General features: G+C 50.5%; 1 protein-coding gene across 1 annotated transcript; it reads left to right on the plus strand.

The window, feature by feature from the left end:
• Window positions 1-2,099: 2,099 nt before the first annotated feature.
• Window positions 2,100-4,170, plus strand: POSPLADRAFT_1138942 (hypothetical protein; the record flags this gene model as incomplete). Its single annotated transcript, XM_024484971.1, has 12 exons — window positions 2,100-2,359; window positions 2,416-2,482; window positions 2,535-2,647; window positions 2,701-2,791; window positions 2,844-2,917; window positions 2,970-3,002; window positions 3,052-3,145; window positions 3,202-3,251; window positions 3,305-3,383; window positions 3,439-3,768; window positions 3,837-4,003; window positions 4,065-4,170. 12 exons carry the CDS (start codon window positions 2,100-2,102, stop codon window positions 4,168-4,170), a joined length of 1,464 nt encoding a protein of 487 aa, XP_024340419.1.
• Window positions 4,171-22,961: the final 18,791 nt, after the last annotated feature.

Consider the following 22,961-nt stretch of genomic DNA (forward strand, 5'->3'; position numbering starts at 1 on the left):
ATGCGTAGCCTTCGTAGGGCCACCCTTCGTGTCATAGTCGGTGTGATTGAAGACATCTGGATTCGCAACCGTTGTGAGACCTCCATTCAGCGTTACGAGCAAAATCCGACGATCGAACCACTCACCCATACACGCCATGCAATGCCAGCACGGCGTTAAAATTCCCTGAGGAGTACCTAATTACTTCTCGTGTTATTCAGGGATTTGATCCGGCGACTAAGGTGAGCAAATGTGCCTCTCTGCGAAATTGCTACGAGTTTCACCAAGGCATTCTCAGCATTCGCGTCCAGTTCATACTCGCACCTGATAAAACAAGGATCTTTGCATAGATCCAGGGTAGTATCTTCAACCTTCCACCATTAACCAGGCGAAAGACGCGCAGGCGCATCAAGAAGGCTAAACAGATGAGATGAAATTTCACCAAAGAGTCGACGAAAGCTAGGTCGACTGTCGTCTATGTTTGTGTTGGGTCCGCCACACAGAGCGGGACATCTAGCCGTTCACGTCAGGATACTGCAGTGCAGCGCAGTGACCGAATAGATACACGCTTCCTTCTCGCGCCGTAGGGACGCGAGATAGCTTTGTGCAACTAGGTCAAGATATACAGCATGTAGCGAGCTGCCGGCGCATCACAGATTCGATGAATCCGAGCCAAACCATCACTCGCACCGATACCTTGATAGACAAATATATTGCCTTGTAGCGCTTGCTGTAGACAGCGCTCTACGTGTAGGTGGACATACCGTCCTGCAAATGGAACGAGCATGCAGAGAAGTAATTATCTCGGTCACGCCAGATGCTGCGGCTGAGGCTCGCAATCGAAGGAGCGCGCTGATGCGATCGCTTCAATATGAGATACTACTGTTTGACGTTCGCCAAATGAGACAATATTAAGGGCTGATATGGACGCAGAGATAGAACTTTCGTACTCATGAAAGCCCTTCGTGGATTGAGCCACAAATTGAACAGTTTCGAGGAACCGCGGTATTGCTTCTGCGCACTGACTGGCTAGGTTAGAACTATCGTGAGCTAGCGCATGAGACATGAAGATGAGAGGTCGGGAGCACTGTCCGCTATTGACTGCCGATATGGGTGCACAAGTGTCACGCAAAAGTGGATGCGGAAACCACATTTCAGCTGTATAAGTAGGCGAGGACCTCGTGGACACTGATCATAGTCTGCGTCAGCACGAGTCCCTATTTCCTCATACGATAAGTACACATACACTTTGAACATATGGGCATGTGAGAAGGTGCCCGCATTCTTTTATGTCCCAGCTGGTTGCCTGTGCGTAGTACAATTCTTGAACTGCTGTTTACTGAGTTCAACGTTGAATTTCACCAGCAAGGTTTTTGGCCATCGCTTCGACACCGATGAGGTTCAAACATTGTTCTGCGATCATTAATCATCCACGAGAGCCACATGTTCCTAGCTTCTAGGCATTACCTACCTCAAGTCCACTTTACTTGATCCGTGGCAGGTCTTAGGGGGATTTCGAGGCGATAGGCCGAGGCGGTCGCCGCTCGCCGACCACGAGAATGGAACCATATGTTGGAACATTCCACATTGGGATACACTACCATCATCCATTTGATACATACAAGCTAAAGAAGTTGGAAAACACGCCTCGAAGATCCGGGATAGGTTATGCGCTATGGTTGGCAGCCATAAATATATCTTTCTCCGAGTGGAAGCGCTCTATTCCTTCGCGAATATTATCAGCGGTATTGCACGTATGGGGTTTGAGGACGATCTCTGTTTGACTAGTGACGGCAGTGTTCTGGTGTTACCCAAACATCACCAGCGATAAACGCGCACGCCGTGTGCTACGATCACGTGGCTCGTTCATATCTCGCTGAGACTCATTTCGCGCGTTGCACGTTGCATTCCCCGATGCCCACACGACCTCATTATTGTGTGCTCTCATCGCCGTTTCTCTCCCACATGATTACAGCTTCGGCCATGCATGGTGTGAGGCTCTTGGCAGAAGAAGCATCCGGCACTGATGATCAAGCGGGTTCTAATGCCGACCATGCGTTCACCTTATAACGGCTGGCAGGACATAACGGTCCATAAACCTGTGGCAGCCGCATTCCACCATGTTCGTCACAGCAGCAGCAACAGCCCTCCTTGTGGGTATACCCGCAGCACTTGGCGGCCAGGTACCTGCTCTTGACGGCGTCTGGGGTGCAGTCTCCAGCAATAGCTCCCAAAGAGCGATCGTTGCTACATCGACCGTTCCGGCTGTGGTTACGCCAGGGAAGCTGCGTGTCGCAGAAAACAGTGGAGTCTGCGAGACTACCCCCGGTGTATACCAGGCGTCGGGTTATGGTGACATTGCCTCGAACGAGAGTATCTGGTGCGTGTTCAACAGCATTATGCGGCTAACTGCTTATTAAGTGCTATGTGATTTAGGTTCTGGTTCTTTGAGTCAAGAAACGGTCCCGACAACGCACCACTCACGATATGGCTGAATGGTGGAGTGAGTACGACGAATACTAAGCGCGCCTCTGACGGCTCAATCTCGATTGCAGCCCGGAAGCTCCAGCATGATCGGCCTATTCCAGGAACACGGGCCGTGTCGCCTCACGAATGACAGCAGTGGCGTCACATACAACGACTATTCATGGAACAATGTGTCGAACATGTGAGGCCATGTTCTCTTGCATATGTGTCCAAGGCCAAACCTGTGAAATCCAGCCTGTACATTGATCAGCCAGTGGGCGTTGGCTTCTCGTATGGAACTCTGGACATCGGTACTTCCCAGGAGGCTGCCGCGGACGTGTGGAGCGTAAGCTTACGTTTGATACGATCTAGTGTATTGTTTCAGTGACCGTTCGTAGTTCTTGCAAATCTTCTTCGCAGACTCAAGGTTCAGCAAGTATCAGGAGCATGATTTTGCCATATGGACGGAATCGTATGTGCTCTGACCGTCTTTGGGGTCATCACTTTGCCTGACATGCTTTCAGCTACGGCGGTCACTATGGCCCGACATTTGCTGCGTGAGTGTAAATCATGGTTGTACATGCAGGTTAGCTCATCGCCCAATAGCTATTTCCTAGTACAAAATGCTGCGATTGCCAATGGATCAATCTCGGGCTTGCCGATCAACCTGAAATTTCTCGGTGTGGGAGATGGCCTCACTGTACGCCGATTGATCTCAGGTTGACGCCAGCCAGACGTACTAGACACCTAATCTAGGACCCGCTCTCACAATACCCGGGATATTTGGAGTACGCCGCATCGAACCCGTAGGTCTCTTCACCAGTTGTTGATTCAATTCGCTTATGCATTACTGCGATAGGTATCATCCGTTGGTGTCCACATCAGATATCCAGGATTCCACCACACGTTGGCAGGAATCTGGGGGCTGCAAGGATCAAGTGAGTCCACCGACCATAAGGTCACTTCAGGCAGGCATCCTGACCAGCGCCATAGATAACTGCATGCTATGACGGCGGCTCCGACGACACATGCTCCGCTGCGCAGAGCTACTGCAATAGCTACATACTCAGCCCGCTTGCGGGTAACTATGACGTATACTACGTGCTGTCTGAGGACCCGGACGCGTACCCGCCGGACCCGACGCCATACCTGAACAATTCAACGCTGATGGCATTGATTGGCGCCGAATCGGACTGGTCGGAGACTAACTACGACGTATACCAGAACTTCGCAGACACGGGCGACTGGATGCGTAACTCGCGGCCGGACCTGGAGACGGTGATTGATTCGGGCGTGCGGACGATCGTGTTTGACGGCGACGCAGTGGGTTGCTTCGCGCATGGGATGACCAGCGGCTCGCAAAGAACACTGATGCATACGCGTGACTGCAGGACTACATCCTCAACTTTGACGGCGTCGAGGCGATGGTGAAGAACTTGCAGACGAAGTTCAGCAATGAATTCAACCAGCAACAATTCACGAACTGGACAGTGCACGGGGAGCCCGCCGGGATCTACAAGAATGCGGGCACCTTTTCGTATGTCCGCATCTTCGGAGCGTAAGTGGTCCATCATATGAATGAGTTCATCCTAACTTATCCTAACCTGAATCGTGATCAGGGGCCACGAGGTCGCAGCCTACGAGTATGGGAACCTTGCGCGGGGGGAGGCGGCGCTGCAGATGTTCAGTCAGATCATGGGTAACCAGTCGCTGTTCTCTACATAGGCAGCGCAACGAGACCGTACATGTCGAGGCTGGGGATGGAACTGCCAGTACGTGAACGATAGTCGATATGTGGTTACGGAAGTGTTTAATCCATATTGCTGGTGGATATGGCACATCCGCTGCTCGAAGGCCGTCCGTCTGTGCAGTCGGGATACATGTTTCACACCCGCTCCTGTTTGACATCTGTGGGCCGGCGCCGGCAGTTGGTACGTTGATGTTCCTCCCCAACTGCTTGCTGACGCGTGTCCTCCGGAATGACAACCTTGCGGTCCACTCTATGAAAGGAATGGTCTCGGCAGGAGGCGTTAGTTTCCTCTCTGGACTTTAACGTGGATCCTCTTCTGACGATCCTCTCCTCTGTTTCGCACGCTTTGTATCATTTTCAGAGTCACTGGACTCTCATGGGCGTTGGACTGTACCCGGGTCTGGTTCTGAGCAAAGCAGTCTCATCGGTAATGACTTGCGGTTGAGTGACGAGAGCCCATAATCGAGTCGTCGCCGGCTAATATGTTGGCATTTGGTGCCGTTGCATGCCTATTGTCCATGGCTAGCTATATCACTTCCGAAGCAAAACCACCTGGCAGAGCGCGACTCGAAGTGGCAGAGGGATCTGCTGAGTTGATGTTGCCTTGTGAGAAAAGAAAACACCACATGACAAACCACAGATGCCATTATTTCTCAACTCGGATGTTGTGGCCATCATCAACGAGGACATTGACTATATTAGTACGTTTTCACAAATGACCTCTGCACTCTTTGAGTTTATCTGATAGAATAGATACATGCACCAAGGTAGTAACGCAACAATTGCAGTACACCTGCCCAGTGATGTGCGAGTCAATGACTAGTCAATGACTTGCCATAGTCATTGACATTGATGGGAAATGACTTGCATGTAGTCTGTTTCAATTTGAGGGGTCCGAACCGTAAGACGCGATTTCGCCTTACATAAGCATTTTGATCTCCGAAACGTGTTGTGTAGATCTTGAATGTCGCAACGCGTCGCAGCGCCTAAGGACACATCCAAAATGCCTGTCTACTAGAGAATGCAATACCCAGCCGACTTGTCCTTTGTATTATATTGATATTCATGTGTTGTGCTAGACCCTCCTCCTAGAGATTCCTTTCATTTCAGCTCACCTGCCAGCTATGCAGTATGTCGCAATGTCATGGCCAACAATTTCCCATATGATCCAGATGTTTTCCAGCTTGAAAGTGTTTGTAAAGCATTGGATGGCGTAGATCTTCTGGCTATCATCCCAACAAGCTCAGGGAAAACAGGAAATATGATCATTTTCATGCTCATGGCCTGCGCAGTAACAGTCGATCCTATGCTACATCCACTGCTATCACTTTGCATGAAATCTCACTATGCTTGTGGTGTGCCCGAAAGACCCCCTAGAGGATGATATGCACCGAGCGAAGCTGAGACATAATTGTTGACAATGAGCTCTGTAATAGTAGGCGCTGTGCGCCAAGAGAACTGATATAGTGGTAATATTGTCACGAGTTGGTACAGTGTCTAGCCATTTTTTCATTTTTCCTTTCTGCGGGCTCGAACCCGCGACCTCTGTACTATATGCTCGAACGGACATCTTGTTATCTACTGTACAATTAGATTAGATGGGCGGCAGTGCGCGGCACAGCTTGGGCTCCACTGACACAGCCATGATGACTCACCGGCCCCCGGGGCTGTGTCAGCATGCTATGCACAGACCAGCTGCACACGGACCAGCTGCGCACGGACCAGCTGCGCACGGACCAGTGTGCACAGCCTCCCCTAAACATCTCCTGTATATAAGCCTGCCTCTGCTGCCCTAGGGACCTCAGTTTCGACCTCTTGTCCCTAGGTCAGTAAGCCATACCTGTATTCTTTTCTTACCTGACTAATATATTATCTTGTCCCTAGCCTTAGGTTTGAGCATAAGCTCACCATCGCTTTGGTAAGACCCAGTTGAATGCCCCCAGCCTCTAGGTTTGTTTGTCCCCTGTCGCTTGACCTCAAGTCGCGACAAATATCTCTCAGTGAACAGCGGCATTGCTCGGCCATCAACCAGCAATCATGAACAGGTCTGAAATGCTGTCTTATGGTGCAAGGGGCGCGTTTTGAAGCAGACCTATATATAATGATTGTCACCCCCATATAAAAAAGTTCATTATAATTATGGTATGCCTATGGGAGACTAACTTGCATGACCGTGACTCTACTAGTGTTGTCCACAGCCGGGGTTTGAGGCCCATGCCAGCCGGGTCCAGCCTGGCTGAGCTGCCAAAAGCCCGGCCCAAGCCAGGCTCCTAAAACCAGCCCCACAATGGTGTTCTTCACTCCTACATCTAAGAGGCCAACTTAGTGTTATATACCAAAAGATGATCACGTGATTGATCTGAAAGCAAGAGCACGTGAGGAGTCAGAATAGCCGAATAAAAGGAGGACAAACACTATAGAGGGGCTGGTGCAACTGGTCGCTGAGTCATCCCCAAGCACTGAGATTTCAGCATCTAAATACTTATTCTTCACTTCTAACCCCGATGTAGGTCTTATTTGTTTGGATTCACAGAGTAGCAATCCCAGCTGTATTTGGCATGCCCTGCTTGGCCTGTTGACCAGAATGAGCTCTGCCGGGTGTCTTTGCTCAGGTCTCATGAGATACATGATGCTCAAACCTAAGGCTAGGGACAAGATAATATATGAGTTAGTAAAGTAAAGAAAGGATACAAAGAAAGACTTATCGACCTAGGGACAAGAGGTCAAAACTGAGGTCCCCAGGGCAGCAGAGGCTGGCTTATATACATGGGGGATTTAGGGCAGGCTATGCAGGTTGGTCTGTGTGCAGTGTTGCTGACACAGCCCTAGGGGCCGGTGAGTTAGCATGGCTGTGTAAGCAGCACCCAGGCTGTGCCATGCACTACTGTCCCATTTAATCTAATCTATCTACAGGAAACGTGATGTGCCAGCAAGGCTTGTCCATTTAAGCACAGAGCATATAGTACAGAGGTCGCAGGTTTGAGCTCATAAAAGGAAAAAAAAAGTAAAAACAGCTAGATGCTGTGTCAACTTGTGACATTACCTGTCATGAGTTGGCATATGATCAGCATATATACCTCCGGTCAGATGTCAAGCCAAGCTTGACATTGCACCCTTTTGGTGCAGAGGTTATGATGTGAAACCGGTGCATGCATGTAAATTCTTACATTACCCCCCCTCAATGGCACATGACCTCATGCAAGGTGCCCTTACCCATCTCCCACCCAGAGCAGCAGCGTGCTTCGGTCAGCGGTGAAGGCATTGGCTGGAAGTTGAGACCACCAAAGGTAGTAGCATTGAGACGGCGCGGGGTGTTCGGATTCTTCCGGTGGAAGTCGGCTATGAGGGCTGGCACATTTGCAACATTGCGCGCCGGCTCCCATGATGTATGTGAGTCATCATAACCCTTCCACTTGACGAGATACTGTAGCTAATGCCGGAAGATCCTCGAATCCTTGATCCGCTCAACTTTGTACTCCTCGTCGCCCTCAACCTCAATGGCAGGCAGCTCCTCTGGTTTCCGGCCCGGGATCTCGCTATGTGTGTACTTGCTAAGCAAGGAGACATGGAACACTGGGTGCACAGGTACCGACTTTGGCAGAACCAACTCATAATCTAAGTCTTCGAGCTTTTGCTGCATGGCATATGGCCCGAGGCACTTGGGACTGAGCTTTTTGCTTGGCTGTTTCAGCTTAAGGTTCCAAGCATCAAGCCAGACCTTGTCCTCTGGCACAAAGACCAGTGCCTCTTGCATATGCTTGTCATAGAACACCTTCATTCACTTGGCTGATAGCTCAAGCACAGAGTACATATCATCCCTGACTTTCTTCAGAATTCTGAGCCAATTGGCAGCTGCAGGCATTACTGACATCGGATTGATCTACACCTGGATCTCAGGATGGTACCCTTGATGCAGGAAGAAGGGGGAGTGCCTTGTTGCAGAGTGAACTCAGTTGTTCAGTGCAAACTCTGCAAGTGGCAATTGCTTTGCCCAATCATCCTGCCTGTGGCTTGTGAAAGCGCACAGGTACTGCTCAATATCCTGATTCCAATGCTCGGTCTGACCGTCCATCTGAGGATGGAATGCCATAGATAGTGCCGGCTTGATCCCAAGTCCTTCGTACACCGCATGGAGATATTTCGACGCGAACTGGGGACCTCGGTCTGATATGACCTTGGCCGGGGCCCCATGGTGTTTGAACACGTCGCAGATATACAGGTCTGCTGCACCTTCTGCCGTCAAGGTCTTGTGACAGGCGGAAAAGTGGACCTACTTGGTAAAGCGGTCGGCAGTGACCAGGATTGAGTTGAATCCATCAGACTTTGGCAGGCCAACAATTATATCGGTGGTGATGATCTACCATGGGTGCTTGGGGATTTTGTTCGGCTTCAGTGGACCCTGGGGCTTGGCTGGGAATGTCTTGGTACGGTTGCACACGTCACAGGTGCTAACATACTCATTGACAAATTTGGACATTCCTGGCCCCCAGTAGTTCCTTGATATGAGCTCCAGGGTTTTGGCATGACTGCCGTGACCGGTGATTGGCGAGTTGTGGTGGATTTTGACAATATCCCACCGGAGCTCTGCATTCTTTGGGACATATACACATTTGTGGAACAGCAGAAGCCCTTGCTCGGCATTCCACTCCTCAAAGCCCTTCTGCAGCCGAGGTGGCCCAAGGTTCTGCACCTTTTGAAGTGCCTTGGCCACTACCCAATCCTTCTCCGAGCATTCCCTGATGCATTTCAGGAGTGACTGATTGGCTGTCACCGAAGCATGCCCACGCCGCGTGGAGGCAATGTGTAACCTTTCCAGCTTGAGGACCACCTGATCAGTGTTATTGTCCTCATCACCGACCTGATGATTTGGTCGGCATGACAGGGCATCAGCCTTTCCATTCGATGTCCCGGCCTTATGTGTGATGTGGAAGTTGAAGCAAGCAAGGAACAGCGACCATCATGCCTGACAATGCATGAGGTGCTGTGACGTGTGCCAGTACTCGAGGTTCTTATGATCAGTCACAATCTCGAACTGTTTGGGCAACCCCTCGAGATAGTGGCACCATTCATTCAGCGCTTTGACGATCACAAGCATCTCCTTATTGTAGATCTCGTAGTTATGCTGGGCAGGGTCCATAGCGTGAGATCTGAAGGCGACCAGATGCCATTTGCCATCGTCCTGCTTCTGCATCAGCACACCACCAGTGGCATACCCTGAGGCATCAACCTCGATGCATGTTTCCTGATTGGTGTTGTGCAGAAAAGCTGCTTGAGCTCATCAGATGCATGCTGCTCTTCTTTACCCCAATGCCATGGGTCGTTCCCTGTGAGATGGTCAAGGGGTTGCAAGATCTTAGCAAAGTCCTTAATGAAGCAGCAGTAGAAGTTGGAGAACCCCCAGAACTTCTGAACATCTTTCTTGTTCTGGGGTACCGGCCACTCATTAATTCCTTTCAGCTTTGCAGGATCCATTGCTACCTTATCACCACTGAACACATAGCCAACATAGTCGACTTTGGGAACATTCCATTCACACTTCTTAGGCTTCAGAAACAGATCATTATCCTGAAGGTGTTGCAGAACCTCACGCATGACCCTTTCGTGCTCCTCCTTATTGGTGGAGAAGACAAGGATGTCGTCCAAGTACATGAGGACCTTTCCACTGATGATGAGATCATGGAAGATCTCGTTCATCATAGCCTGGAAGGTTGCGGGTGAATTGGTGAGGCCGAAGAACATCACCAGGGGTTCATATAGCCCCCAGTTTGTCATGAAGGCGGCCTTCTATTCATCACGGGCTTTGATCTGGATGTTGTTGTATCCCCATCCGACATTGAACTTTGTGAAGAGCGTGGCGCCACAGAGCTTATAGATCATTTTGGTGATCAGCGGCAGTGGATAGCAATTTTTGATGGTGATTGCATTCAACCAGCGGTAGTCCTGTACAGGTTGAAGTGTTCCTTCCTTCCTTTTGATGAAGAAGAAGGGGGACAAAATGGGTGACTTCGACTCCCATATGAACTTATCCAGTTCCTCCTGCTCATTGTTCAACAAGGGGTATACTGTCGAATGGAATGTCGAGTAGCCAGGCACACATTCGATTGCATGATCATATGGCTTTGTTTCAGGTAGCCATTCTGAAGCTTCCTTGGAGAATACTTTCAGGAACTTGTGATATTGTTTTGGAGATGACTCCTTGGTGGTTTTAGCGACCTTCTTCTTGATCTCTTCCTCAGCGAACAGCTGAAAGTATGTATGTCCTGCAGCAACAAATAGCTGAGGAGCACCTGGAAGTGTGATGCCTTGCTCCCAGGCCTTGATCAAGTCGGCTTCTGTCCACTCAATCTCCTCTGGATCCTCCTCGGATTCAAAGTCCGGGAGTACCTTACTCCAGCATGCACCTATGACCAACCATTTGGACTTCGGCAAATGTCTGCACACCTTGGGCCAGACCCCCATGTCACACGCAGTCATTGCTTGCTCCATTTGGCCAGTTTTTCTGGTACTGCACATTTCAGGGCATCATGACAGCTTAAGCAAGCCTGCCTCCCAATCAATTTCAGGGTTGTGCTTGCGTAGCCAATCTAACCTGACAATCACATCCTCTGGACCCATGTCTGTGACTGTAAATACTGTCTTCTTGATATGATCTCCTATTTGCATCTGTAGCATGGCTACTTCCGGGATGCTTCTGTCTTTATTGAGTGTTCCATCAATATTGTATAGTGGAATGGGTTCCTTCAATTTCCGTGTTCATACTCGATTCTCTGTGATGAAGCACTTGTTGATAAACTTTGTGGTGGCTCTGCTGTCCACCACTGCAACTATGTTTTTGTGCCATCTTTCTCCTTTGAGGCACACTGGAATGTGAAAGTGCTGGGACCTGTGGTCCACTTTGTAAACATTCACAGTCACCAATACATTGTACAAATTATTACAGTGCGGCCTGATGCATGCGGCATGAAGCACAGTCCAGATCAAAAAGACTCCTCTTTCATTGCCCGATAGTGCTTGAGCTCCTCACACATCGACTTCACCTGTGCCATTAAGGCCACCAGCATCTCAGATTTCTCTGGACTTGCTGAAGCGGCACTTGTACTTGCCGAGGGTGCTGTCATGATGAGGGCACTTGTCGCTGCTTGAGTGGAACTCGAGGCAACCGTAGCCCGCACATCAGCGCATTTTGTATAAGGTTTGTCCTTACAGTTGGGGCACTCAAAGTGTTGGTACCCTTGCTTCCCGCAGCCATAGCAATGTCGCGACTTAGGGTCAAGCGACTGGGGAAACACAGACAAAGGATGCTGGGGGCGTTCGACTGGGTCTTACCGAAGCGATGGTGAGCTTATGCTCAAACCTAAGGCTAGGGACAAGATAATATATTAGTGAGTGAAGTAGGAAAGGATACAAGGGAGGGCTTACTGACCTAGGGACAAGAGGTCGAAACTGAGGTCCCTAGGGCAGCAGAGGCCGGCTTATATACAGGGGAAGTTTAGGGGAGGCTGTGCGCACTGGTCCGTGCACAGCTGGTCCGTGCGCAGCATGCTGACGCAGCCCTGGGGGCCGGTGAGTCAGAGAGGCTGTGTCAGCGGAGCCCGAGCTGTGCCGCGCACTGCCGCCCATCTAATCTAATCGTACAGTAGATAGTGATGTGTCCATATCGGGTATGTAGTACAGAGGTCGCGGGTTCGAGCCCGCGAAAAGGAAAAAATTAAAAGATGGCTAGACGCCATACCAACTCGTGACATTAACCCCCCCTCAACGGCGCATGACCCCATGCAAGGCGCCCTTGCCCATCTCCCACCCGGAGCGGCAGTGTGCTTCAGTCAGCGGCGAAGGCATTGGCTGAAAGTTGAGACCACCAAAGGTAGCCGCGTTGAGGCAACGAGGGGCGTTCGGATTCTTCCGGTGGAAGTCGGTTATGAGGGCCGGCGCATTCGCGACATTGTGCGCCGGTTCCCATGATGTATGCGAGTCGTCATAACCTTTCCACTTGACGAGGTACTGCAGTTGACGCCGGAAGATCCTCGAATCCTTGATCCACTCAACCTCGTACTCCTCGTCGCCCTCGACCTCGATCGCAGGTGGCTCCTCCGGCTCTCGGCCCGGGATGTCACTGCGCGTGTACTTGCTAAGCAAGGAGACATGGAACACTGGATGCACCGGCACCGATTTCGGCAGAACCAATTTGTAGTCTAAGTCTCCGAGCTTTCGCTGCACGGCATATGGTCCAAGGCGCTTGGGACTGAGCTTCTTGCTCGGCTGTTTCAGCTTAAGGTTCCGAGCGCCAAGCCAGACCTTGTCCCCCGGCGCGAAGACCGGTGCCTCCTGCACGTGCTTATCGTAGTACACCTTCATGCGCTCGGCCGACAGCTCAAGCGCAGAGCGCATATCGTCGCGAATCTCCTTCAGGATCTTGAGCCGATCAGCGGCCGCGGGCATCGCAGACATTGGATTGATCCGTACTTGGATCTCAGGATTGTACCCTTGATGCAGGAAGAAAGGGGAGTGCCCGGTTGCGGAATGAACTCGGTTGTTCAGCGTGAATTCCGCAAGCAGCAACTGTTTCGCCCAATCATCCTGCCTGTGGCTGGTGAAGGCACGTAGGTACTGTTCGATCTCCTGATTCCAGTGCTCGGTCTGGCCGTCCGTCTGAGGGTGGAACACTGTGGATAGCGCCAGCTTGATTCCCAGTCCCTTGTACACCGCATGGAGATATTTTGAAGCGAACTGGGGACCTCGGTCTGATATGACCTTGGCCGGGGCCCCATGATGCTTGAACACATCGCGGATGTACAGGTCTGCCGCACCTTCTGCCGTCAGGGTCTCATGACAGGCCAAGAAGTGGACCTGCTTAGTGAAGCAGTTGGCGGTAACCAGGATCGAGTCGAATCCATCAGACTTCGGCAAACCGACGATCATATCGGTTGTGATGATCTGCCACGGGCGCTCGGGGATCTCGTTCGGCTTCAGCGGGCCCTGGGGCTTGGCGGGAAATGTCTTGGTACAGTTGCACACGTCGCAGGTGCTTACGTACTCATTGACGAATTTGGACATCCCAGGCCACCAGTAGTTCCGTGATACGAGCTCCAGGGTTTTGGCACGACCGCCATGACCAGCGATCGGCGAGTCGTGGTGGATCTTGACAATATCCCGCCGGAGTTCCGCGTTCTTTGGGACGTACACACATCCGCAGAACAGCAGGAGCCCTTGCTTGGCATTCCACTCCTCAAGGCCCCTCTGCAGCCAGGGTGGCCCGAGGTCCTGCACCTTTTCAAGTGCCTCGGCCACTACACGATCCTTCTCCGAACATTCCCTGATGCGCTTCAGAAGCAATTGATCGGCCGTCACCGAGGCATGGCCGCGCCTGGTGGAGGCGATGCGGAACCTTTCAGGTCTGAGAACCACCTGAATGGTGTTATTGTCCTCATCGCCGATCTGATGGTCTGATCGACGTGACAGGGCATCAGCTTTTCCATTCGACGTCCCAGCTTTGTGCGTGATGCGGAAGTCGAAGCATGCCAGGAATAGCGACCAGCGAGCTTGACAACGCGTGAGGTGCTGTGACGTGCACCAGTACTCAAGGTTCTTATGATCGGTTACGATCTCGAACTGATTGGGCAACCCCTCGAGATAGTGACGCCAATCGTCAAGCGCCTCAATGATCGCGAGCATCTCCTTATCGTAGATCTCATAATTACGCTGGGCAGAATCCATAGCGTGAGATCGGAATGCGATTGGATGCCATTTGCCGTCGTCCTGCTTCTGCATCAACACGCCGCCAGTGGCGTAGCCCGAGGCGTCAACCTCAATGCGTGTCTCTCGATTAGGATCGTATAGCGCTAGGACCGGAGTCGTGGTGAAGAGCCGTTTGAGCTCATCGAAGGCGTGCTGCTCCTCTTCGCCCCAATGCCATGGGTCATTCCCTGTGAGTCGGTCGAGTGGTCGCGAGATCTTGGCGAAGTCCTTAATGAAGTGGCGGTAGAAGTTGGAGAACCCCCGGAACTTCTGAACATCTTTTTTGTTCCGGGGTACTGGCCACTCATTAATTCCTTTCAGCTTTGCGGGATCCATCGCCACCTCATCGCCACCGAACACATAGCCGACGTAGTCAACCTTGGGAACATCCCATTTGCACTTCTCAGGTTTCAGGAACAGATCGTTATCCTGAAGGTGACGAAGAACCTCGCGTGTGACCTTATCATGCTCCTCTCGATTGGTGGAGAAGATGAGTATGTCATCCAGGTACACGAGGACCTTTCCGCCGACGATGAGATCATGGAAGATGTCATTCATCATTGCCTGGAAAGTCGCGGGGGAATTGGTGAGGCCGAAGAACATCACCAGGGGTTTGTACAGTCCCCGGTTAGTCACAAAGGTGGCTTTCCACTTGTCACCGGCCTTGATCCGGATATTGTTATATCCCCACCTGACATCAAACTTGGTGAAGAGCGTGGCACCGCGGAGCTTATCCACCATCTCGGCGATCAACGGCAAGGGGTAGCGATTTTTGACCGTGATCGCATTCAACCGGCGGTAGTCCTGCACGGGTTGAAGTGTCCCTTCCTTCTTTTTGATGAAGAAGAAGGGGGACGAGATGGGTGACTTCGACTCCCATATGAACTTATCCAGTTCCTCCTGCTCATTGTTCAACAAGGGGTACACCTTCGAATGGAACATCGAGTAACTGGGCACGAGTTCGATCACGTGATCGTACGGCTTCCTTTCGGGTAGCCGTTCCGAAGCTTCCTTTGAGAAGACCTTCAGAAACTCGTGGTACTGTGTAGGCACCGACTCCTCGGTGGTCTTGACGACCTTCTTCTTGATCTCCTCCTCAGCAAACAGCTGGGAGTACGTATGTCCGGCTGCGACGAACAGCTGAGGGGCGCCGGGAAGCATAATACCTTGTTCCCAGGCTTTGATCAAGTCAGTTTCGTTCCACTCAATTTCCACCAGATCTTCTTCGGGTTCAAAGTCCGGCAATACCTTGCTCCGACAGGCACCTATGACCGACCGTTTGGATTTCGGCGAACGCCTGCGCGCCGTGGGCCTGACCCCCGTATCACGCGCAGTCGCTGCTTGCTCCATTCGGCCAGTCTTCCTGGCACTGCACGTTTCAGGGCATCGAGACAGTTTGAATGAGCCCATTTCCCAATCAATCTCAGGGTTGTGCTCGCGTAGCCAATCCAACCCGATGATCACATCCTCTGGTCCTATATCCGTGACCGTAAACACTGTCTTCTCGACGTGATCTCCTATCTGCATCTGTAGCACGGCTACTTCCGAGATGCTTCCGTCTTTATTGAGTGTTCCATCGATATTGTAAAGCGGGATTGGTTCCTTCAATTTCCGCGTTCGTACTCGATTCTCTGTGATGAAACGTTTGTTGATGAACTTCGTAGTGGCTCCGCTGTCCACCATTGCAATTATATCCTTGTGCCGTCTTTCTCCTTTGAGGCGTACCGGGATGTGGAAGTGCTGGGACCCATGGTCCAACTCGTAAACATTCGCGGTCGCCAATACATTGTGCAGATTATTATTACGGGGTCCGACGTGTGCGGCACGAAGCGCGGACCGGATCAAAAAGACTCCTCTTTGAGCACTCGATAGTGCTCCAACTCCTCGCGCATCGACTTCATCTGTGCTATTAAGTCCGCCAGCTCGGAACTTTCCAATTTCGCTGAAGCGGTGCTTGTACTCGCCGAGGATGAAGCAACGGGGGCGCTTGTCGCAACCTGGGTGGAACCCGAGGCAACCGTAGCCCGCGCATCGGCGCGTTTTGTGTAAGGCTTGTCCTTACAATTGGGGCACTCGAAGTGTCGGTACCCTTGCTTCCCGCAGCCATAGCAACTGCCGGGGAGTTTTCTTTTCTGACGGCCGCATTGATGACGGCCGAAGCTCCGTGTGACTGGGGTGTACCTCCGCGTGCCCCTCCGCGTCCTCGGCCTCAAGCCGAGAAGAAGTTATTCAACTCAGGCCGACGGGCCCGGCTGATGTCAAGGATCTGCTCGACCTCCGTGGCGCGCTTGTCAGCGTCTTCCCACGTAGTGAACGTCTCGAGCTCGATTTTGCGGTAGATGCGGGAGGGGATGCCGCTTAGGTACTTGTCGCGTAGTTCCAGGTCCCCATACCCGGAACGGTCCGCCGGACCCTTGAACAGTGCGGAGAACTCCGCAGCGGTGCGTTTTTCATGGACAGACTTGTCCGCGCAGAGTTTGGTCAGCTCCACCTGTGCCGCTGCTTCGTCATCGAGGTTGCCGAAGCGGGCCTTGAAGGCCGTAGCAAAGGCCGCCTCATTGGCGAAGGGGGTCGTGATTCCTTGAATACCTAGCTGTACCGATACAAGCTGGGCAAAGTAGGGGGTGGTCCAGGTGCAGGCATCACCGTCGAGCAGGCTTAGTGCAACCTGCACCTTGAGTTCAATGATGGTCAACGATGTGTTGACCAGCCAGTAGATGCGCAGCTGTGACAGGAACCTGTCGCACTCGATGACGGTTTTGCCATCATACCGGAGGGGGAGGAGAAGCTTCAGGGTCTCCTTGTCGAGGGCGGTTGAGGGAGAAGACATTATCGGCACCGGGGGGGATGGAGGACGGCGCGGGGGCGGAGGCGGCTGTGGTGGCCCTCTGCTGGTCGGACTTTGAGGGGAGTGAGTGCGCGAGCGGCCTCTCGGTGGAGACGGCGGTGAAGGCGCCGGAGGAAGTTCGGCGGTGGGGTTACATACGTCAGGGACTGCTGACGTGGAGGCGAGCGCTGTCGGCAAGGCGGGCCGAGCAGGATCCGTGGGCTCGGGCTCCGAGACTCCTTCTTCACTCGCACTCTCCTCAGGCTCTCGCTCTGGCGCAGGGTCTGGAGGGATATCTCCTCGCGCTTGACTTGGACCGGCGATCGGTTGGGGAAGACAGGAGCTGGGGGAGACAGGGCGAGAATGCCGCGAGGCAGATCGAGATGCGAGGGTGCTTCGAGGACCGAGTGGATGTTGCGCCCTTCGGATCGCTTTGTAGCGCGGATAGTCCTGGTTGATCGATCGAGGTGTCCGATTTGGGCACGGCTGCTGCTCGCAGGTGAGGATGAGGGTGTCAGGACTGTCTGGGATGTAGACGTCGACAAGGTCCTGAGAGTCGAATGCATGAACGAGGCTTTGACAGGCAGCCACGTTGGATGGGGGGAGGACGGGGAGGTGCGCGTACTACGAAAGGCCGTGCTAATCTAGCTTACACCTACGGCACCCAAGATGACACTGAGATTCGCAGTTCACGTAGGGCCCAATACTGCTTTTGGCTAGTATGCAGCAGGAACCTACAGTTCATCACACAAGTGTTGATAGGATTGCTTGATTCAGAATGATCACTCTATATCTCTGCAGCAGGAATAGCTACCTATGCGGATGTTTCTGCGTTGGAACACCCTACATGTCGCGACTTAGGGTCAAGCAACTGGGGAAACACAGACAAAGGATGCTGGGGGTGTTCGACTGGGTCTTACCGAAGCGATGGTGAGCTTATGCTCAAACCTAAGGCTAGGGACAAGATAATATATTAGTTAGGTAAGGAAAAAGGAATACAACTGAAGGCTTACTGACCTAGGGACAAGAGGTCGAAACTGAGGTCCCTAGGGCAGCAGAGGCCGGCTTATATACAGGGGAAGTTTAGGGGAGGCTGTGCGCACTGGTCCGTGCACAGCTGGTCCGTGCGCAGCATGCTGACGCGGCCCCGGGGGCCGGTGAGTCAGAGAGGCTGTGTCAGCGGAGCCCGAGCTGTGCCGCGCACTGCCGCCCATCTAATCTAATCGTACAGTAGGTAGCGACGCGTCCATATCAGGCATGTAGTACAGAGGTCGCGGGTTCGAGCCCGCGAAAAGGAAAAAATTAAAAAATGGCTAGACGCCGTACCAACTCGTGACACTACATATGAGCTTTGAAACGCAGCCACAGTCATGTGATTTGCCTATGTACTTCCCATGCAGTGAAAGGATCTTTGAGGTCATGTCTTATCAATGCTTTTGTGGCGGCCACTCTGAACAACAGAATTCATTGCTAGTAATTCTTTCCAGATGTCTAGCATGTATCTCCCAGCTGGACAGTGATCTATAGTACCCAATCTATCATTGAGAGGCATAAACAAGTGTGGGAACCCTGCCAAAAGTAGCATACAACCTGCCTTTTTAGGTGAATATGACAGTCTGCTATTTCATGTTATTGAGGCACATACCTATGTCAGGCTGGTACTTGTAATTATCTAATCCACTCATAGGAGTATATATAACATACTACAAGCAAGCTCTACCCTCACAAACACTCTAGAGGCTTTGCACCAGGCAGTTACCCTAGATGATACTAGTGTTGCCAGGTATTGTATTAGTAGTAGAGTGGCCAAAAGAGCTTACAATGTTATATAACTTTATACAATCATGCATTAGGTATACTACAGTGTGTTCAGACCAGTTGTGGACAAATACAAAGCAAATTACAGTCTGTGATTAGTACAAACACTCAGTATGTCACTGACCTTCAAGTAGGCATAGCCATACAACCCTTCTTGAAAGCTGTCCTAGGTATGTGCCTCAATAACATGAAATAGCAGACTGTCATATTCACCTAAAAAGGCAGGTTGTATGCTACTTTTGGCAGGGTTCCCACACTTGTTTATGCCTCTCAATGATAGATTGGGTACTATAGATCACTGTCCAGCTGGGAGATACATGCTAGACATCTGGAAAGAATTACTAGCAATGAATTCTGTTGTTCAGAGTGGCCGCCACAAAAGCATTGATAAGACATGACCTCAAAGATCCTTTCACTGCATGGGAAGTACATAGGCAAATCACATGACTGTGGCTGCGTTTCAAAGCTCATATGTAGGGTGTTCCAACGCAGCAACATCCGCATAGGTAGCTATTCCTGCTGCAGAGATATAGAGTGATCATTCTGAATCAAGCAATCCTATCAACACTTGTGTGGTGAACTGTAAGCCACACATCCGTGAGGACAAGTACTGCCCACTAAAGTGCAGGTACTGAAGAGTTTGTACCCTAAGTGGTGGTGATGTACATAGGCTATCTACGTATAGTAAGGTATAGTAAGGGTGTGCACCACCCAACCTGTAGGAAGTGAAAGAGTGAGAGGGTTTTGCATGTGAATGCTGGCAGCAAGGGGAGTTTCAATCTAATGTCGCCACTTGAGGTCAAGCAACAGGGAACAAACAAACACAAAGGCTGGGGGCATTTGACTGAATCTCACTGAAGTGATGGTGAGTGATGCTCAAACCTAAGGCTAGGGACAAGATAATGTATTAGTTAGTGAAGTAAAGAAAGGATACAAAGGAAAGGCTTACTGACTTAGGGACAAGAGGTTGAAACTGAGGTCCCTAGGGCAGCAGAGGCTGGCTTATATACATGGGGGATTTAGGGCAGGCTGTGCACATTGGTCTGTGTGCAGTATTGCTGATGCAGCCCTGGGGGCCAGTGAGTCAGCAGTGCCCGGGCTGTGCCATGCACTGCTACTCATCTAATCTAATTGTACAGTAGATAACGACATGTCCGTTCAAGCATATAGTACAGAGGTCATGGGTTCGAGCCCACAGAAAGGTTTTTTTTTCAAAAATGGCTAGACACTGTATCAACTTGTGACAGGCGGCAGTGTCGGATTGATGTCTTTGTTGTGTGTATCTGTACATGCTGTAAAAATGGTCTACACTGATTATAACTTCATTGGCAGGTGCGCATTCCCCCTATATGTCTGTGTGTTTGTGTGACTGTTGTATCAAACGGTGCGCATGTTGTCTTGATGCTGGCTTGTAAGATCACATTGTAAAGCTGTCACCAAACCAATGACTGTAGATATGCCTGGTGAGGTTTACAAATGTAGGTAACCATTCAGATCTTTTTCTGATGGATATGCTCGCTTTGCTTACAATCATGGATACAGTCACCCAATATTTATGAGTCTCATTGTGAGCCAAACATTTGACATCAGTCACTATGTATCATGGGGAACATCTCCTTTGCAATGGTATATGGGGAATATTGATGGCCGATGGAAACAGGGTTTATACTATATAGCATCTGTCATCTCAACCCGGACCGTTGTCCAGGTATCACCTGTGTCATTTCATTCAACATGGCTTTCGGAGTATTTGCAGAAGCTCCTGTAGCTATGAATTCCATGGCAAGCTGCACTCCTGTGCATGCCACAGTGTTGAAGCACATGGTCAAAAACAAGCTCGCAAGCTTGGGCTCACGAGTAGCTGGGGGCCAGAGGCCCCTATCATAGTATAAAACACCACGTGTGATGTATGTTAGGGCGCGGTGAATCTGGTTACCTTAATTAACAGCGACCTGATTTACTGATTAATTACCGGTAGATGGACCGGTAATTTACCTAGGGTTGAAAACATGGGTGTTAATCTGGGTTAATCTGGGAGTATTCCTCACTGACAAGTCTTTTGATCTGACTGTTAGATTCCTGCAGGACATTCTGGCTGGTAGTACAAGTTCCCAGAAGAAATAGCAGGAACTCATAATGTCAGCAAACATCACGAGCTCAGTTGAAGTTCATGCAGAAGACCTGGACTGGGATACATGGTAATTGATGGTCAATTTCGTAATTTGCTGCTTTAGGCTGTTAATTAACATTAATTAGCACATAGATGCTGGTGGGTTTATTAGCTGTTAATTACACCTGTTTATCTGGCCCCCTAATAGGCTGATTGCTAATCTATAGTAAATTAGGAAGTGATTCCAGATTCACCGCACCCTAATGTACATCAGCAAAAAGGAATGCGACATGTATGGCCATGCATGTACTCGTATGGCCTTGTAAGGTCCAGCCAGCTCACGAGAGACCACTATTGTTTTACAGTCTTGTATTGTTATGATGATAAATTAGTGGGGTGATGTAAGAGCCAAAATAGGTGGCTAGGCCCATATGACTATTGAGAACATGCAAGGCTGGCAAGGCTGGCAGCCTACACAATGTCATGCATGCCATAACATTATACTGACTGTTGTGATACATTGCCAGACCAATTAATGATTGTATGGGTTGCAACCAAAACACTAATCAATCCACTGTGATATTGGTTTGCTTCCGTGACAGACCAGTCATCTGCAGATGATCCAATCAAAATACAATTGTGCCATATTATTCATCGGGTGTAATACATTACATAGCAGGAGAAATGCACAGGTGCGAAAAAATGGGGGGCCGCTGACTACAGAGCTGCATCAATGACAATGTGATGATGTACCTCTACGTTGGTGAACTGCCTAGCGCACAATATGTTGAAAAGCGAGAGATTGGAATCCTCAGTTCAGCATAGAAGTTGCCTCCGACTCACCCAAGCAGGCAGTTGACAGCAAGAAACTACAGGAATCATGCATCAGTTTATGTCAAAGATATGAGAGACTCTGCTACATACTTGTCACACTAGCCAATAGTCTCCTTGTACTACATAAGGTGACCTCGAGTGCTGTGCGGGAACTGTGAATTTGTGCCAGAAGCCTTGTCAAATTGAGCACCATGAGAGTTGTACACCAAGACGAGAGGATTTTCATGCACCAAGAGGCCTCGAAGCAGGCTTTTGAGGATGTCGTCCGGATCATGACTCTACTGTATAAGGAAAGTCCGCACATTAAACACCTACATCTTCACTACTTTTCTGTGAGATTGCTGAAGCAGATCATCAGTTGACAGTAATATGTGATGATTTTCACGCACCGCATGGGGAACAAGTGGTTGAACTGTGAGTAGAATAGTAGCACTATTTATATGCTGCAGAAGAGCTGGAACACTAAATCCGAGGCAAGGACCGGCTGACTAACTGGCACACTGATCGAGACTGGCCTACTGTCATGATCTCGGCTTGGTTGAGAATGTTTGTGTGACACAATTTGTCTTTAACTGTCGTGGTACAGCCTCTAGATTCTCTATGACAAATTCAAAGTTGCGTGAGGGAGGCGAGTGGCATTTGCAATGTTGTTAGACCCATTGCATGGTATGGCATACTGTGCTCAAGACCCTGCAACCGCTACACGAAGCAGCTTTGTGCCCAAATAGAGATTAGACGTACACTGGTGAATTCAGAAACCTTCTAAATGCACCTATTGTAGAGACACTGTATCAGGAGGTCCCTAGTGAGGAAGCAGATTATGGATACATTGATGATGGTGCTGAAGATGTAGACGAAGGAAGTGAGATTGGATGGACGACGAAGATGCTTTGGGTCTGGAAGATGGGGAAGACGATGGTGGTGACGATCCCTGCACAGTCAAAGGATACGCAGTTTTATTAGAATATCAATTTTTGTATTCTTTCTTACCTCATTTCGATTGTGGTTCATTGCGCCTTGTATTCCTATCATTTGCGACTTCTCGATAAATCCCTATCTTGAGTCTTGCTCCTGGGCCATATGCCTCAATGATCTGCCTATGTATGTGCTCGCCTGGATCGACGATTCTGTTATGATCATCCCAAGGGCCGCAAGTGTGAGAATGATGCCGGAAAGACCGCCAGCAGACAATGTCCTCGATGGATAGGGATCAATGGTGGATAAGGTTACAAACCAATGGGGCTACCTACGGCGCACAACACCTACATAAGTCCTATTCCCACACCGGTGCATGACCACGTGACCCGGGCCGGCAGCGACACTTGCCCGACGTACCCAAAAGTCAACAGCAAGTATCTTGGGAGGACCTCACGCAAATGGTCCGATCTTCCCAGTCCTCGGATGCCGAACAACAGGCTCGTCATCTTATTGTGAGTGCTTCT

This window comes from Postia placenta (assembly GCF_002117355.1).
Source record: "Postia placenta MAD-698-R-SB12 unplaced genomic scaffold POSPLAscaffold_5, whole genome shotgun sequence".
Classification (NCBI taxonomy): domain Eukaryota; kingdom Fungi; phylum Basidiomycota; class Agaricomycetes; order Polyporales; family Adustoporiaceae; genus Rhodonia; species Rhodonia placenta.